The following is a 17,472-nucleotide window of genomic DNA, read 5'->3' as shown; positions in this document are numbered from 1 at the left end:
ACGTGACACGTGAAACAAATGCACACGTGGGAATGTAACGTCACATCCACAGGGGGGTGATGAATACAAAAATCTAATTTGAATTTATGTATAGAAGTTGCTGTTGTCTGCTCTTCAGCATTGGTGTTGTGTGTTGCATCCTTCTCCCATATGGCCTTCCGGTATTGCTCTGTCTCCAGTATTTAGCCAAGGTCGTGAGTCTTTGCTTGGCAGTCTCTAAGGTCAGGTATGAACAGCTCTCTTCAGCACACCTTTTTGCAGCTCTGATTGCTGGTTAACTTCCCTTTGTGCTGCCTTCATCTTAGCCTTTGGTCTTCTTTTTCATGGAGGGCACTGCTCATTGTGGCCGCAACAGGGATTGTCCATAGTGTTGCATTCACATAGACTTTCAGAGGGTACTTCAAGTAGTCTGTTACACAGAGGGACCAGGCTTCCAGCTTAGCCATGATCTTCTCTTTCAGCTAAAATAAAGTGCCAAAACATCAATTCTAAAAACTGCATGTGTAGATGGGCCAGGCTATTTTCCATCATCAGTTCTATTAAAACTGTTTAAATCGGTGCTATATATCAGTGCTGTGTAATAGCAAGTACAAAGAAGTGCCTAAAACAAATCAGATCAGCAACATAACAGTTCATATACACAGCTAGTTACTGTTATTACTGCAGTTGTGACCAACTTACCTGTTGTACAGGTTTGTTTTGTTTTATATTCTGAATCTGCTTTAAACTGGCAGCTGTGGGGGGGGGGTCTCATAAAGTCAACTCTACTGTCACTCTTTCTAATGTGAAACCAGCTCCCAGTTTGGATTCAGGAGACAGATGCTTTCTACTTTTAAGATTAACTTCAAACTTTAGTTTTTCATGAAGCTTAAAGTTATAGTAAACCACCTGTTATGGTGAAATGATGGTTCAGTGGTGGTAGCGTGTGGGCAGTTAGTTGGCAGTCTGTGGGCAGCCTCGGATTACCCGTCTACATACAGAGAGCGTCTGTTGTCAGATGGGGGCAGTGTCAGTGTGGTACAACTGTCTGTGGGCTACTCTTGCTGGTGCTGCTGTTGGTCCATCAGCCAGTCGTAGAGAAGAGCAAAGTTATGACATACAAAGAGCTGAAGTGAAACAAAGTGTTAAAAACAATGGGACGTGTCCACTGCAGCCACCGGGGTTCTAGCCAGCATTTGATCTCCTGGCACTGCGCCAGGCGAGTCGCTATCAGAACTGACTGCAGCTATCCTCCAATACCGCCGGGCTGTGGGTTTTTTTTTTTCTTTTTTCTTCCCTGCTTCTCCGGTTTCTGGTGATCTCTGCTGTCACTCTCTTCCCTCTTCCAGCCCACTTATAAACCAATCATCATTTGACTAAACAACATCATCCACATCGAGCAGCATGCATTTGGGATTTTGGAGGACTGTACGGAAGCATGTTTCTTCTTCACTCACATCTTTCCGCTCTCCTCTTCCATCGCTGTTACATTTAGTGTTTTAAACCAGAATTAGTAATTATTAAACTCCGGCTCTCTCCTGTAGTGTGTCTGCCTCTGCTCGCTTCTCTTTCCCATACAGACTACTGAGTTGCTGCAGTAAAATTTCTGCAATTTTTGGCCACATCATTTTTTCACTTTGATTTTTTTTTTTTTTTTTTTTAATTCAGCTCTCTATATGTTGATCATTTTAATTTCTATCAAACATTGTGGCATTCTTTCATTCCTAACACATTACCCAGTGTTGTTATACAGCATGATTTGTTTTCCACTGAGATCTGATGTGTTTTCATAAGTGTCTCTATATTTTTTTTGAGCAGGGTATAATTTGTTTAAATACTTTCCTGCTGGTGCTCTGAAAGAGAAGTTCCTACAAATACACTTGGAATAAGTCCAGCTGCAAAAATAACTGCCAGTGCCTTTGAATTGAAAACAAATCCCAAGTGCAAAAGAGGATTTTGTTTAAGCAACAAATGGGAAAAGTCAAGGCAGTGTTCCAACCTGTCTGTGCAATTTGGGCATTTGGTTGCAGCCATACACCAAGCTTTTGCTCCCCTAAATAAAACTGTCATCAACATACATTTGTAGTCCCGTATAACTCTCGTAGATTATCTAAATGTCCAGCAGCTGATCCCTGTAAAATAACTGGTCCAGTTTCATGACCTTGAGATTTAGACAGTGTGCTATTGTTCAACAGGTCCTTCTGGAGAGGCAATCCAGATCCATCACCAGACTAGACAGAACATGGCTGAACTGCAGGACAGCCAGCAGAGAGATCCCGCCCACACCTCTGCAGAGCTGCTGGAGCTAGCCTATCACGAGGCCACCGGAAGGTTAGTCATTCTTACCACAAGGGACAAACATTTGTTCCCTAAACATTAATGACATCAACGGCACACTGAGGCAGTGTGATAAATTCTCATTATTTGTCTTTTCATTTAAGGCGAACCGCCTCTCGGCAGGCAGGAGAGAATGGCCTTTACATCGGTGGAGGGATGGAGGAGTGCACTGGAAGTCCAGGGAGCAACAACAGTGGTGATATGCCTAAAACAGACTTTAATAGCAGTGGATATGAACATCACTGGAGGCGCTTTTTCTTTTCTTTTCTTAGTCAACAAAAGCCATGTGCAGAGCCATGTATGGCATGTATGGTTTCTGTGTCAAAGCCTGATATCTTACTCCATTAACCTCACTGATATCCCAAAGCTGGTAAAATTTTACCATCCACATACACTGCTGTATTACCAGAAGTATTCACTCACTATCCAAATCACCAAATCAATATCAAGTCAAGCACCCAGGAGTGCAGACAGACCTGGTGAGCGTAGTACTCCAACTGTGCTGCTAATGCTTTTAAACTGTCATTTTCATGTATTTGACTGTATTGAAGGGGTGATGTTAATTTACGATGAGGGCACCGAGGTTAACGCTGCTCTTTCTTTGCTGTAATTATAAACTCTGTACAGGAACTTTCACCAATCGCAGCTCCTCATTTCAAGACTTCTCTGCCGGTGGGACCGATCCAAGTAAGTTCCACTTCGCTTTGTGGAGATAAAATCATATCATCTGATAAGTAGCAGAAATTGTTTAAAAAAAAAAATGTAGGTATACTTTGGGATCTGGATGATATTTTGGTGATTTAAAGTATCATTAAACTGTCAATAAACCTTCAGAGGTGTTAACCTGTGAGGGCTTATTTAGCTTTGGCAGACAGGTTTCTCCACTGCACGTCTTTCTCCAGGGTTCACAGGTATAAACGACGCTTACAGGTTATGAGGCTCGGGTTACCCCTCCCTTTCTATCTCCGCTTACTCTGCCTTACTTTTATCTGGCTTTTTCTGGGGCCCTTTTTTTTTTTTTTTTTTTTTAATGATAAAGCATCAGAAACTCAAATTAATTCATCCTCCTATAATTTTCAAACACCATGAGCTGCTTGCTTCCAGCAGCCTCATCACATTTTTGCATGGCAGTACAGAATATACAGAGTGACTGTAATTGGTGCTTGTGTCAAACAACTCTCTTTCTCACAGCCTTTTTAATCGAGGGTTTCCACATCTGTCTGTCTGTTTGCATGAAGCGATTTCTCTGAGACCGTCCCCTCAGTCATGTTCTATCTCACAGCCTTGCTGAGCTAAGGACACATTTTCACTTTCTTGCAAGTGATGCCAATCACCGACTGACCATCACAGGACCACAATCTGCATGTCCAATCACTGCTTCCTTTCAGGAATCACCAGCAGGAGCGATGAGGCCACTAAAAGTAACACGTTTCTTGTTTTTTCTTCCCTTCTCTTCTACTTTCTTTTTTTTGTTTGCACCTCCATCTTCATGCTTTCTTGTCCACCCTTATCTTCTCCCACCCCTTAATTTGTTCCCCCCCCCCCCCCTCCCCCCCATGCTTCATGCTTCTTTCTCCTTGCCCCCACACTCGTACCACTCCACTCTGGGTACATGCATTTGTCTATGTCGTGGGGATTTTTTTTTTTTGCGTGTGTTGTGTGTATGTGTGTGAAGCCCTGCTGCTATCTGCGCCCCCGACAGTGCCCAGCTTCTGTTGCACAGTGGGAGTGGACTGGAAGTCCTTGACCACACCGGCGTGTCTCCCCCTTACCACTGACTACTTCCCTGACCGGCAGACGCTGCAGAACGACTACACTGAAGGCTGCTACGACCTGCTGCCCCACAGCGACCTGGACAGGTAAACCACATCATGTCTGTGGAAAGAAACTGTCAATAGCCAATCGCATTGTGCTACCAAGCAGCTGGCTGCACCGCTAATTATAAATGATAACACCCATCATACTGCTCACTAAGCAGTCATGGAAGGTTCAGTTTGTCCTGCTCTTTTACTTTTTATGTTTTAGGCCGACTGAAAATGGTGTTCACTTTGAACTGAAGGATGAAATGGTTAGACTTTCTCACTTAAAGCTCACAACACATATCTGGCCAGAACTCAAGAATTCATACATACTTCTGACCAGTTTTAACATAAAAAATGAAAACTAAAAACAAAAATCTTAGCTCTTTATATTTTAGTGTCAAAAGTCACGTCCTCTCTGACTTCATGATGTTTCACATACCACCTTAATTCAGCAACAGAGTAGAGAAAATAACCATATTTGACATTTTATTAGTAATTTAATAAATCTCTGTCTTGACTCTCAGCTACAGAAAACAAACCTGAGTTATGCTCTGCCTAAACAGGCACTGCACCACCGTGATTGAATAACCAAGCTAGTGCTGCTAATGTTGGCGTCCACCTTTGGAACTGTGTCAAAGTTTTCATTACAATAATTTTACAAATCCAGGCAGATGTGGACGTAAACGGCAACCTGGCCGGTTGGTATAAAAGATTCTAACTGGTCCAGAAACTGCTGTAAATAAGAGTTCTGTCTGTTTAAATCTCTGTCTTTCCCTCAGGAGGGAGGATGAAGCTCCGGTGATGAGTGCTTCTCAGGTGTTTGAGGAGTTTATCTGTCAGAGGTTGATGCAGGGCTACCAGATCATCGTCCAGCCTAGTAACAGAAAACAGCAGCCCGCTGTGGCCACACCCCTTGGCAGCAGTCCTCTGTACTCCAGAGGCGAGTGAATATTTTATATCAGTGCTTTTTTTTTTAAACAGAACTTAATTTGAACAGAGGAAAAAAACATTGGTGGTCTGACACATTAAGAGTAAGAGTGAGCAGAATTAATAAACCAACCCTGTGCTTCCTAGTATTTCTCAGACTATTCACCTTTTACAGTATTTTCGTGTCCAAATATGAAAATTCATTAGGGTATTGTTTTTCCACTGTAGTTTATAAAGGAAGGCTGACCCGAGGTATGTGACAAAATAAGTTGTTTGTTTTGATTTTTGTCACTGGATGGTGGGTGCATGTAATATGGTTTTTTCCAGTTAGGCACCATGATGAAGTAGATGTTATCATAGCATATCATGACAGTAATGTGATGAAGCAGCACTGCGGTTACAGATCCAGATCTCTGATTTCCTTAAAACTGAAGAATTTTGACAACAGCAGCAAATAAAGATGAAAAAAGGACCAAGATTCAGAGTTGGTTTCAAAACAGCTTAATGCCCTCTGCTGGTGGCATTCAGCTGTTTTGACTACAGCTGCAGCTGCTGTCTTTACTGATTTATCTTATTTGACTAATTTGGGTTTAGTAAGTGTCACTCTGGCAGCTGTGGTGTCTGGGTCTCCTTAAAGAGATGGTGGAAGGTGGAAGGAAACATCAGGAGATGTTTACGTGACCTAATTCTTCTTGTGGTTTCAGGTCTGGTGTCTCTGCGTCGAACGGAGGAGGAGGAGACGGTTTACTGGCTCAGCATGGGCCGAACCTTCCACAAAGTCTGCCTCAAAGACAAGATAATAACTGTTACCCGCTACCTGCCAAAGTGAGTGCGCCCACTGCATTAATAACAAATACAAAAACCAGCATTCATGCACCTGTCAGAGCATGGATCTGAGTCTTCTGTAGTACTGTGAATCCTAACCTGTTACTCCTTTTGAGGACGTCAAGGAGTACAGGTGAGAGGCTGAACTGTTGGCAAAAACTCATGGATTTAGTGGTTGATAGCTAAATGAATTAATTCACTAAATGTAGCGTTGTTGTTAATAAGTAATGAATTAAATAATCTAAATGGCTAAAAATAATAAATAGTTGGCAAAAAGCTGGATTAAATGGTTGAAGTGAACTACATTTAAGGGTTTTGCTAGAAGCAATAACTGAATTTGACAGCTAAAAGTAATAGGTAGATAATCATAGGAGGCTAAAAAAGGTTGCAACCACCAAAAATGTGTGAAAAAAAGCAGTGAGTGAGTTTTCTCTCCTTTCTCTTTTTTTCTTGCTTTTTTTTCTCAGCCTGCCAACTCTGGCATTACTACAACACATACACATATGTGAAAAATAACACAAATAATTAAAATAAAAGAACTAACACTAACAAGAGGAGCCTATAGAGAATCTGTAGAGCTCATCTTGGGAGAGCAAATGTGTTTGGAAGTGCATTCAGATCATAATTCTGCTTGTAAAATCTGCCAGACATGACAGGCTTTAAAAAAAAAAAGCAGTGAGTTAAATGGATAGCTAAAAGTAATAAATAGTTAGTTTTAGGGCACTAGTTGACATCAGTAGTTAAAGGTACACTGTGCACAACAGGAGCACCAATGAGCACGTGCCAATGCTCGGCTCTTTTGAAGAAAAGTCGAGCTATTGTGCATCCTTGGCGGCGGCGTCTGTTCCACAAAAACGTTAACGTTGGCCGTGACTCAAGAGCGACGTGACCCAGGATGCTCAAATTCCCACCATAGATGTGTACTGTTCAGCCTAGACCATCAAACTTCACACATTCTTCACTCCCTTTACTATAACAGCACTTTGACTCACTGCAATAGAGAATACCGAGATGAACCTTCACCTACTTAACATATGCAGAATCAGCGTGTACTTTGTTCCATCGTGTATTGCAGAAGTCAGCTTAAAGCATAGATTAGTCGTGTGTGTGTGTGTGTATACTGTATAATCTGTGTAAACGGTGTGTATGTGTGTTATCACATTCACAAGAGTTTCAGGAAACTTGACCTCTGACCTTTACCCTTAAATCAAGGTCACCAAGATTTGAACTGGACTGAGATTTTTAGCAGATGCACCTGTGGTGTGAATTTGAGCATCCTGGGTCACATTGTTCTTGAGTCACGGCCAACATTAAAGTTTTTGTAGAACAGACGCCGACACCACGGCTGTGACAATAACTCAACTCTTCCTTTGAAACGGCCGAGGTCAAATTTATTAATTTTTTTTTTTAAAGCAAAGGGTTGAAAAGTTTGGTGAAAAGCCATAAATATCTGGATATGGGCTGTGATTTTAAATGGATAGCTAAAATGAAATGGATTAAAATAGAAGTGACAAATAAAGTGAAAGAAACCCTTAAAGAACAGCTGATCAGCGTAACTTCTGACTACTGAATTGTATGATTACTGTTAAGTAGTGCATGTTAAGATTCAGTTTAAAATCAATCACTATGTAGTTATATAGGACAGAAATGCTATTGATTATTGTTTATTATAATGAGAAGCAACAAGAACTGCAGAGACTAAAATTTGAAGTTGTTGTTGTTGTATGTGTTTGTGTTTCAGGTACCCGTATGAGTCGGCTCAGATCCAGTACAGCTACAGCCTGTGTCCTCCACACTCTGATGCTCAGTTTGTTTGCTGCTGGGTGGAGTTTGGACACGAGAGACTGGAGGAATACAAGTGGAACTACCTGGACCAGTATATCTGCTCAGGTGGCTCAGAGGACTTTAGGTACACACACTGTCAGGCTCACACACAGCAAACATTTACATACTTCAGAATTAAAAATTTAATATAGAAACACTTGAATGACTTCCTATACTGTGGATATAAAAAAAATCCACTAAGTCAGTTAATCCTACGTTTCCTCTGCCTCCCCAGCTTGATTGATTCTCTCAAGTTCTGGAGAACTCGCTTCCTCCTGCTTCCAGCTGGAGGGGCTCGGCGGGTGGCAGATGCGGAGGGACACTGGGATGTTTATGGGGAGGGAGCAGGTGCTGGAATGGGTAACGGTGCAGACTGGGTCTTACTGGATGGCTTCATTCGTTTCCTGGAGGGTCTCAATCGCATTCGGCGACGCCACCGCTCTGACAGGATCATCAGGGTGAGGCAAGCTCACGCGTTTCTGTAACCGAAACTTCTTTACAGACAGAGATATATACTTAGATCTGAAGCGCTGTTTCTCCTTTATCATCTGCCTGCATGTGGCATCTTTACGGTAGATCATCTATTTACTTGTGCTGAACTCCAATTCTCATTAATATCACGGCACTTTGTCCTGATAATCACCGGCATTTTTTAAATAGTAATGGAGTATTTCTTATATTTGTAAGAAAATAAATCCATGTCTGCCAGAGGGGCAGATTCTGGGCTGTAAAAGGAGACCACAAAAGAAAAGAGTCAGGCTTACAGATCATGGTGTTGGCTTTTTAGATGCTAAAACTGACACATCATTCTCTGTCTGTGCATTATGAAGCAGAAGGGTGCACCCCTGAAAGGACTCCAGGTCACCAGCCCCATCTCTCAGTACCCTGCTGAGCCTGTGGCACCACCACAGGGCAAGAAAGGCACTTCAGCGCTCTCAGCCCTGCTGGAGATGGAGCAGAACCAGAAGTGAGTGTTTTATATAATGTCATTGTGACATACTTTTATGATTCAACTGTATGATCATTGTTTTAGTCAGTGTCTCGTATTTATAGTAGTTGAGCCTCTCAGCCTTAAGTCTTCATGCTTCATGTCAGGACTCTGGAGGAGCAGCAGCAGCAGCAGGCAAAGCCCTCAGCAGCTGTCAGTGACCCTGCAAGTCTTGCCACTGCTCCCACATATGTAGACAGTCCCCGCAAGGTGAGTATTTTTTCCTGTGTTTTGATCAGAAAAAGTCATTTCGCTTCGGGCGCTCAGCTTTTTTTTGTCAGCAGCAAACTTTGATGAAATCCTTCTTTGCTGGTGCTTTGGTGTGGAGCTTCTGCTCTTGTTTTCTCTCCTTCCATCTGCTTCTTCTCATCATCTGTTTTGGTTCCTGTTGCTGGGTTTTGGGTGTTTGATCCTGGGTTATGTTCCTCCTGTATGCTGACAGGATGCCGCCTTTATTTTGGATTTTATACGTAGCCCTCGTTCCTCGTACATCTATCACACTCAGGTCAGTAAGAGGGTCGCTCGGTGTGCATGTGTTTGTGTCATCATTTGCTTTAGCTCCTGTAACTCGGTCTCCATTGCTGCCTGAGAATGTTTTGCAGCTGAGGCCTTTTGGCTTGCAGTGCTCCTCATTGTCAGTTGTAGTGATTTCAGTGCCATTGTGCCTGCTGGTAGGTAGAGACTTCCTCACACTGGGATCACATTTATTTCTTCAGCAATTATAGCTACATATTGCTGAAACACTGAATTTAGCATAATATGATAAATCAATCAATGCAGTTTTACTTCTGCTGGTTTTCTTTAAGATAAAGACAGCGTTTGCATTTAAAATTGCATTCAATGAGTGTGATCTCAGTGTAACTAACATAATGTATCACTTTCCTGTTTGTGTGCATGATATTAGGAGTGGGCCTGTAAACGGCCTCTTCACCAGGTTACAGAATGTTTTCTTGTTTCACCACCTGTGGTGTCTATACATGCAGATGCTGTTTTGTGCTTTACATTAGCATGTTGTATAACTTTGTACCTGTGCTTGACCACTTTTGTTGATAATATTGTATTTTTTTTTTTTTCTGGAAAACTTTGGTATTTAAGCGACAGCTGACTTCTGTCACGACTGCCAAAGTGTCAGAGAGGCTCTAAAACTCTTTGTGTAGAATCAGAACAGTTTGAGCTGTAAAACTTTGACCCAGGTGACAAGCCAAAGGTTGACATCATCTCCCTTATTCAGTTAGTGGGGTTAGGCGATGACTTTTTAAAAAATTTTTTAATTTAATTGTTAAATGTGAGTACAAAGGCTCCACACCTCCTGTGTGTTTGTGTGGCAGCAGAAATCTGCATGGCTGGACTCTACTAGTGACAAAGTAGTCTTTATGTAATGCAAGAAAACCTTTTAAAACGTCAAACATTTCTTACTGTGTAGCTGCCTGCTGAAACCAGTGAGGCTGCAGACAAAGGTGTTCAGCCTGGAGCAGCAGCACAGCCTGCAGGAGAGGCCGCAGCCAGCAGCACAGACACCAGGTGATCTTCTCTTTCATATACAGGGATCCTTTTGGAGCATGAGAGTTGTCATGAGAAGATTATAAAAGTCAATACTTGAAATGTGGACAGCAAAGCTCAACAGTTTCTGGGATATTATGAATTCGCCTTTAAATGTTGTACTTTTGGGCAGCACGATGGTTTCCTCCCACAGTCCAAAGACATGCAGTTAGTGGGGTTAGGCTAATTGGTGAGTCTAAATTGCCCGTAGGTGTGAATGGTTGTCTCTCTCTGTGACAGACTGGTGACCTGTTCAGGGTGTTCCCGGCCTCTCACCCTGTGGCAGCTGGGATAGACTCCAGTGACCCTGAAAGGGATAAATGGAGGAAAATGGACAGATTAATGTTGTGCTTGCATAGTATTAAGAAACTGAGGGCTCACTCTGATTTTATCTTAAGTGATTTTTTTTTTCTTTCTTTTTTTGATGTGCTTCACCAAAAAAAAAAAAAAAAAAAAAAATTCCTTGTTGTTTTGCAGTGTTTCAGTGACTTCAGTGTGAATCGCTGTTAACTTATTGATCAGCAGTGCTTTAGCACTTATCAGTGATTTGTTCACAGTGGGCAGTCTGCAGCAGGCGTTCTCTCTCTGTCCTCTTCCTCGACTCTCCTGGAGATCCTGGAAGCGATCAAGCATCCCACGTAAGATGTGTTTTTACCGTGTGTGGCTCTTGATATGTTTTGGATGGATGAGTCACGATCATAATGTAATAAAAACTAAACACAGCTATGAAGGATCTGAGTTTTTCATTTCAGTGTGTCTTACACTTTCAAAGGATATCCTTATCGCCACTGTTATATTGGAATTATTTACATAAATTAGCATAGATTGCATAACTGTAGAAACTGGCCTGTAAATCGGTATGTTTCAAGTTTTCTTTGGTGTCAAAGTAATCTGCTCATATTAGTGTGTACTTCCATGCGTACACTGCATGCAGGAATAGCTAACACTAATTTGTTGTACTAATTTTAAGTGGTACCAAGTGTAAAACTGCAGGAAATGTAGCATTAGTTTGGGGGATGCAAAAAGCAAGTATAAACTGTAGCTAAGAGTAAGACCTGAAGAACATTTGTGACATTAACTTGGTTACAATTAAAAAAAAAAAAACAGACTTTGTTGTCTAAGTTTAGATTTTCTGTTTTATTATCTGCTCTCTGCAGTTTTTTAGACAGCAGTGTGTCTGTGTGCTTGTATTACAGGACAGGTGTGCAGCTTCTCCCAGAGCAGAAGGGCCTACCACTCAACTGCTTTATCAGCGCAGAAGTTGTTCATTGGCTCGTCACTAACGTGGAGGGCGTGGCCACACAGGGCATGGCTGTGGATATCATGCAGGTAGGAATTTTATGTCCCAATATTTATTTCAGTTGATGACATCAGGGAAAGATGTGGAAAAGAACTCATAATGAGCAAAATGACTTTTTTCCCTCTCATTAGAATTTAAGTCTGAGTCTTATTATGATAAATGTATATCAACATTGTACATTTTTGCCTTGGGATTTATTTGTGGCTCAAATAGTAAGATGTAGCGTAATAAGGCAGCTGTTTATTAATCCCCTTTCCATACAAACACAAAGAAAATTCACTGCATCAGGAAGGAAAGCCCTCTTCAGTGGGGATAGTGGGAATAGTGTTAGTTCAGGCAGGCAGGCTGTGAAGTCGGCTCAGCCACAATCCCAGTAGATCAGAGCTGATGCTGATGGTTGTCTGAAATGCCCTGCTAACCTTGTTTGTGTTTTAAGCTGGTTTGTTGTATGTAGTCGACTCAGCAGGTGACTGTTGTGTGTTTGGTTCATGCAGAAAATGCTGGATGAGGGCTTGGTGACCCACGCTTCAGGAGACGCCATGCGCACCTTTGTCTATGGCTTCTATTTCTACAGGATAGTGGGAGAGAAGGATGGTGAGTGAGCTACATTAACCATGAAGCCTTACCTTTGTATATACGTTTTAAACATGTCGTTATTCTCATATAGAAGTGTCCCCAGCAGGCGTCACCTCCCAGCTCTCCACCGCAGCAGCTGCAGGCTGGTCAGCTGCAGCCCTGGAGGATTTTGCCCTGTTCCAGAGGAAGTGGTTCGAGGTGGCCTTCGTGCTGGAGGAGCGGCGACCGTGCGACCTCCCAGCTTTCCTCCTGCCCTGGCTGCCTAGCCGGCCAGCCTCCTACGCAAGTAGGCACAGCTCCTTCAGCCGCAGCTTTGGAGGGCGCAGCCAGGCCGCTGCACTGCTAGGTACACCCAGCCCAATCCCCCCAGCCCGACCCACACCACATAGGAGTCACATCCTTCTCTCTAATCCAGTCTGATGTAGCTCATACTCAGGTGTACCTCAGGGGATCGTCTGTGCCCAGTATCTAAGAGTCACACATGGCAAAGAGGGTGCATTTGTTTTAGGGATGTTGGTCAGGTGATTATGAAGACATAAGTGCAAATGAAAATCCTAATTGGTTCTTCTCAGTCTGTGATATTTAGTTTTACTGGCCAACATCTGCTCAAATGTGCACCCTCAACTGAAGCCTTTCATTTCATTGGGCTCAAGGCTCATTGTTTTCAGTTTGTACCAATTTTAGCCAGAAATGCTTTTCTTCTGTATTTATAGCGTGTTTTCATACTATAGAGTTAGTATGTTTTCTTGTACAGCATAAAGAAAAATCCACACATGTAGAAAGCACTTCAATCACATGAATAGACTGTGCAGGTGGGCAGTGCCACTGCAAAAGGTTATCAAAATGCTAAAATTACTGGATTCATTTGTTACAGTTTAAACAGACTAAAGCTGGTTTTAAATCTTCATTATTAGCAGTAATAATTTAACATATTCTATTAAATCAGTGGCCTGATGAAAAGTAAACTTTAAAGAATTTTTGATTTTATTGAAACATTATTTTGCTGCTGTGAGAGTGTACGTGTCAGGTTTTTTTGAATGTGATATAAAAGTTCATGTAGGATTTAAAACTAATTCTTTTCATAAACTGCAATATTGATTATATTTTATCCAGCTGAGTGTCATGCGATTGTGTTGGTTTGGAGCTTTGAAGCAATAATATTTTGTCTTTTTACACCATTAAAGTGTAGAAAGACAAAAAATGAAGGCGTTCTTTCGTTTTAAATATTCAGAAAAGGCACCATTAAACTCCAGTTTAATATCAGTTATAAAATATAAACTGAAAATAATGAGCCCTACATTTTAAAACACAGATGTAACATCTTTCACCATCCCTGCTTTCGTTACAATAAGTCATAATTTTCCATCTCTTCATGACATCATCTTCATCGTTGCTGTGTGACAGATGCGGGGCTCAGCTGTCCTCACGGGGGCCTGTTGTAGATCTGCATGGGACAGCTGGTGGTGTGTTCTCCAGTGCATGCAGAGTGGCCGTAGTTGTAATAGTGTTCATCAGTGTGACGTGCGGCATCTCTGGTTGACGTGATCGAATAGTCCTCTCAGTGCATGCTGCGTGGTTAATTCATACTGTAGAGATCCAGAAGCAGCAGCAGTTGTACTGGTGGTAGTGGTGTGGTGTTTCAGTGCATGCTGTGGTGTAAGTGGCTGTGGTTCAGTAGTGCTGTGGTGTGCAACGTCCTCACCTATCACTCTCCTGCTTGTGCTCACGCTTGAGTCTTGCTTCATGCAGCCATTAAAAGCTTAATTTGTTTTGCTGTTTTGCACCTGGAGCGGCTTCCTGGACCGGCCGCGTTATCGTGCTGAAATCAGTCATTAGAACCTAAAGCTGTTGTTTGCTATTCAGGGAACTGGAATAGCAAATAACACCTTTGAACTGGAATAATGCAGATAGTGAAGCTAATACCTGGAAGCATGAATGCCATCAGACAGTGAAAGACAGATGACGAATTATACTTGTTGTTAACTCAGCAGCAAAGCTGGTTGAAATCACAAAACCCAAATGAGATGTGCCAGTTTGTATATGACAGTGCTGTCTCATAGCAGTTCATGAAATAGTCACAACCTCTAATCTTCTGATTCCTGTTTTCTGGATACAAATGTAACTGTTCCTGATCACAAGTTTCCAATCATTTTGTCCCTGAACATGATTTTTCTCTTGTCTCTGACCAGCCTGCTCTCATATGTACTGATTCCTTCAGTGGAGGTTGGAGGGGTTGGTACGGGAGCGAATCATTTCGCTGCTCAAGTTCAAGTCAGTAATAATGTCAAATATGCTACTTGGTTGGATTAAAAATCGATGATTGGCGCATCTTTTAAAGCTCTATTGTATCAATTGCCATGGTGACAAGTGGTGCCCACTGTGTCTGGACAAAATGCGTGAAATGTGCTTCCTATTGAAAGACATGACTCAGGAATTTGAGCTGTCACAAAAACAGGGCGGCCCTTCATGTCCATGAACAGGAACAAAACGATCGCTTTTTCGTGACTATTTCATGTTTTGCTGCAAGACTGGGCTGCATATGAATATGTAGCAAAACCTATAATATAGGGTATATAACAGGTGTAATATACAATACAAATGTAAAATAAATCTGATACGTCTCACTTAATCATTTACATGTTGTGTTTTTCTTGGTAGTTAATTGGTACTACTTGGCAGTCAACCACAAATTTATATGTAGATCAAATCTTTAGAGGAGCTTCAGCTCCAGCTTTCACCACCTCTGCCGTCTCTCCTTCAACTGCCTGCGCATCATGCCGTCAATCTCTACTTTTTTTTTTGGGGTGGGGGGGCTACTTTGTCTCCCGTCTTCCTGTTTTCCCCCCCTACCACTGTCCATCTGTCCTCTAGCTGCTACAGTCCCTGAGCAGAAGACTGTCACACTGGATGTGGACGTCAATAACCGCAGTGATCGAACTGAATGGTGCAGTTGTTATTACCACGGCAACTTCTCCCTCAACGCTGCCTTTGAGATCAAGCTCCACTGGATGGCTGTCACTGCTGCAGTGCTCTTTGAAATGGTAACTGTGTTTGTTGCTCCCACCACATCTTTTTTTTTTGGGGGGGGGGTTAATTGTTAGCTACTAACAGCAAACTTAATCACTGAGCTTATGCATAGATTCAAAATGCCGTTGCAATCAAAACTCATCTTGTCGAGTTCCAGCACAGGTTATTCTCATACATGCATAAAGTCCTCTCAGCACTCAATAAAAGGACGATAACATTTCTACAAATAAGATGTTGTTTTTATCCCTTATGCAGAATACTTGAGATCCAGTGACAAGTACTGTCTGTACAGGGATTACAGCACAAAATCAAACTGGAAGCACAGATCATTTAAACAGACTAGGTTGTAAATATTTTGAAAGATAAACAGTCATTGTTTTGCTTTCAGTAACTCTTGGTTTATGCTTTATCCTTATGTGAAATTGCAATGCATACAAGATGAAGACATTTTCTTAATCATGTATCTGAAATACTTGCGTCCTGGAAGGATGAAATGGGAAATTTTATTTAGCAAACTGAGTAACTGCTATTTGACAATAAAAAGCACCTAAAGAAAGGACTTTTGATCTGAACTGGTGCTGGGGTTATCCTTTAACGTATGCAAGGCTCCCCCTAAAGCACCAGTCAGTGTTTGGTCCTGGTACTCTAATCATCTTCGACCTGTATTCTGTATTTACTTGCTGCCCTGAGATGAGAAAGTTTTATCCAATATTTGGGAAATCCTTTTATTATTATTTCATCATCATTTCAAATTCAGTAACAATTGTATTAATAATAATATGATCTGCCTTTATGCCAGACAGATCTTGTATTTTAAAGGGTGATAAGCATGTGGTATGAAAGATTTCCTATATCCATCCTTATGGCAGTGGAGTTGAATCAGTCTGTTGGAGAGGGTGCTCCACTCTCCAGTAACTGGTACAGAGGGTGGTCAGGATCATGATGGATAACAGATTGTTCAGTGACTTCCATTCAGCCACAACAAGTGTCCATTTTTCAGCCAATCACGGAGCCAGCCTTCCTAATCAGTTTATTTAGTCTGCTGGTGTCACCAGCTCCGATGCCTCTCTCCTAGCGGACGGCAGGAAAGTACGCTGCACCTGCCACAACTGAGGGATACAAGAACTCCATCATTTTGTTGCACATGAAGGATCTCAGCTTACTTAGGACACATCACATCTAATAAAATGTTAAATTTAATATTAAGTTCAATAGAGTGAACTTGACACACTTCACTGCAGAATCAGTATTTCTGTAGGTGTCGGAGGTCACATTGTTTTGGCAGAGTTACACTGATTCAGTATTAAATTTAGTGACCTCCAATTGGCGTATCTGGTTACTCCTGAAATGAATGATTATTTTACAAAATCTGCATTTACCCTTAGCCAACAGTTTCAGGGTTCATACTGTGTCACCTGCTCTGGCTCCTGGAAGACAATCCACTGTGGTTGCTGGTGTCACTAGCTTCATGTTTCTCAAAACAGTCACAAAAAACAGAGTTTGTTCCACAGCACGTGCATCGCTTAGTGGGGAAAAATTTGAAATGTTCAAAACAAAACGATCAGGCCAAACAGCTGGTTTGCAGAGAATTAAGCTATTTATATTTTCGTAACGAGAGATACTTTGGTGACATCCTAGATGACATTAATAAAAGCCAGAAATGTTTGGTAACAAAAACTGTAAATGTAGCATTCTAGTTACCATTAGGTAATGCTGTTGCTGTGCTCTGATATTGGCTTATGTGTGTTATATATAAAATAGAATGACTTCCATACTGCAGCAAACATGAAAAAGATGGCCTTGGCACAAATGTCTCAGTGTCAGTAACTCCAGTTGGTATGTTGGAAGTGAAACAAAGCTTTCTGTAAAGACTTAGCAAGAACAAATTCTCATCCCAAACAAAAATATTGGTATCTGAAAGGTTCTGTCTTGAATTCATTTGCTGAAAATGTAAAACCATTTAAAAAAAAAAAAAAAAAAAAAATGGCTTCAGTATATAAAGGATCCATCTCAGTCATGATCTTTATATAAACTCATCAGGAAGAGGAAGTCTTCTGTCTGGTTGCTGTTGCTACATTTAAAAGAGGAAGTATCAGAGCTACAAGAACATCAGCTGTCACACCAGATTTTAACCAGTCACTATCCATCAGGTTCAAGGGTGGCACAGGAAAGCAGCTTCCTGTGGTTTCCTGTTGGTTCCAGTGCTGGAAGTTCCTTTCGCTCTGACGTCCTGCCTGTACGGAGACCCGCTGAGAGCCCAGCTCTTCATCCCTCTGAACATCTGCTGTCTGCTGAAGAACGGCAGTGACAACCTTTTTGAAGGTACAGACACCCCCCCCCCCCCCCCC

General features: G+C 41.8%; 1 protein-coding gene across 11 annotated transcripts in view; it reads left to right on the top strand.

The window, feature by feature from the left end:
• depdc5 (DEP domain containing 5, GATOR1 subcomplex subunit) overlaps positions 1-17,472 on the top strand; it is a 29,580-nt gene that overhangs the window by 10,167 nt on the left and 1,941 nt on the right. The window contains exons 23-41 of one of the 11 annotated variants that reach the window (XM_030751656.1): positions 2,175-2,310; positions 2,421-2,509; positions 2,944-3,003; positions 4,019-4,175; positions 4,898-5,058; positions 5,274-5,297; positions 5,750-5,870; positions 7,612-7,779; positions 7,930-8,152; positions 8,525-8,661; positions 8,790-8,892; positions 9,125-9,187; positions 10,106-10,203; positions 10,779-10,859; positions 11,418-11,550; positions 12,016-12,115; positions 12,189-12,443; positions 14,969-15,138; positions 17,275-17,446. In XM_030751656.1, the coding sequence (XP_030607516.1) occupies positions 2,175-2,310; positions 2,421-2,509; positions 2,944-3,003; positions 4,019-4,175; positions 4,898-5,058; positions 5,274-5,297; positions 5,750-5,870; positions 7,612-7,779; positions 7,930-8,152; positions 8,525-8,661; positions 8,790-8,892; positions 9,125-9,187; positions 10,106-10,203; positions 10,779-10,859; positions 11,418-11,550; positions 12,016-12,115; positions 12,189-12,443; positions 14,969-15,138; positions 17,275-17,446 (2,451 nt within the window). Of the gene's footprint in view, positions 1-2,174; positions 2,311-2,420; positions 2,513-2,943; positions 3,004-3,991; positions 4,176-4,897; positions 5,059-5,273; positions 5,298-5,749; positions 5,871-7,611; positions 7,780-7,929; positions 8,153-8,524; positions 8,662-8,789; positions 8,893-9,124; positions 9,188-10,105; positions 10,204-10,778; positions 10,860-11,417; positions 11,551-12,015; positions 12,116-12,188; positions 12,444-14,968; positions 15,139-17,274; positions 17,447-17,472 lie in introns of all 11 variants that reach the window. The other 10 variants (XM_030751655.1, XM_030751650.1, XM_030751652.1 and 7 more) reach the window with 10 other exon arrangements.

The sequence above is a fragment of the Archocentrus centrarchus genome, chromosome 17, assembly GCF_007364275.1.
Source record: "Archocentrus centrarchus isolate MPI-CPG fArcCen1 chromosome 17, fArcCen1, whole genome shotgun sequence".
In the NCBI taxonomy this organism is placed as follows: domain Eukaryota; kingdom Metazoa; phylum Chordata; class Actinopteri; order Cichliformes; family Cichlidae; genus Archocentrus; species Archocentrus centrarchus.
This window is presented reverse-complemented; position numbering and strand designations above follow the sequence as displayed.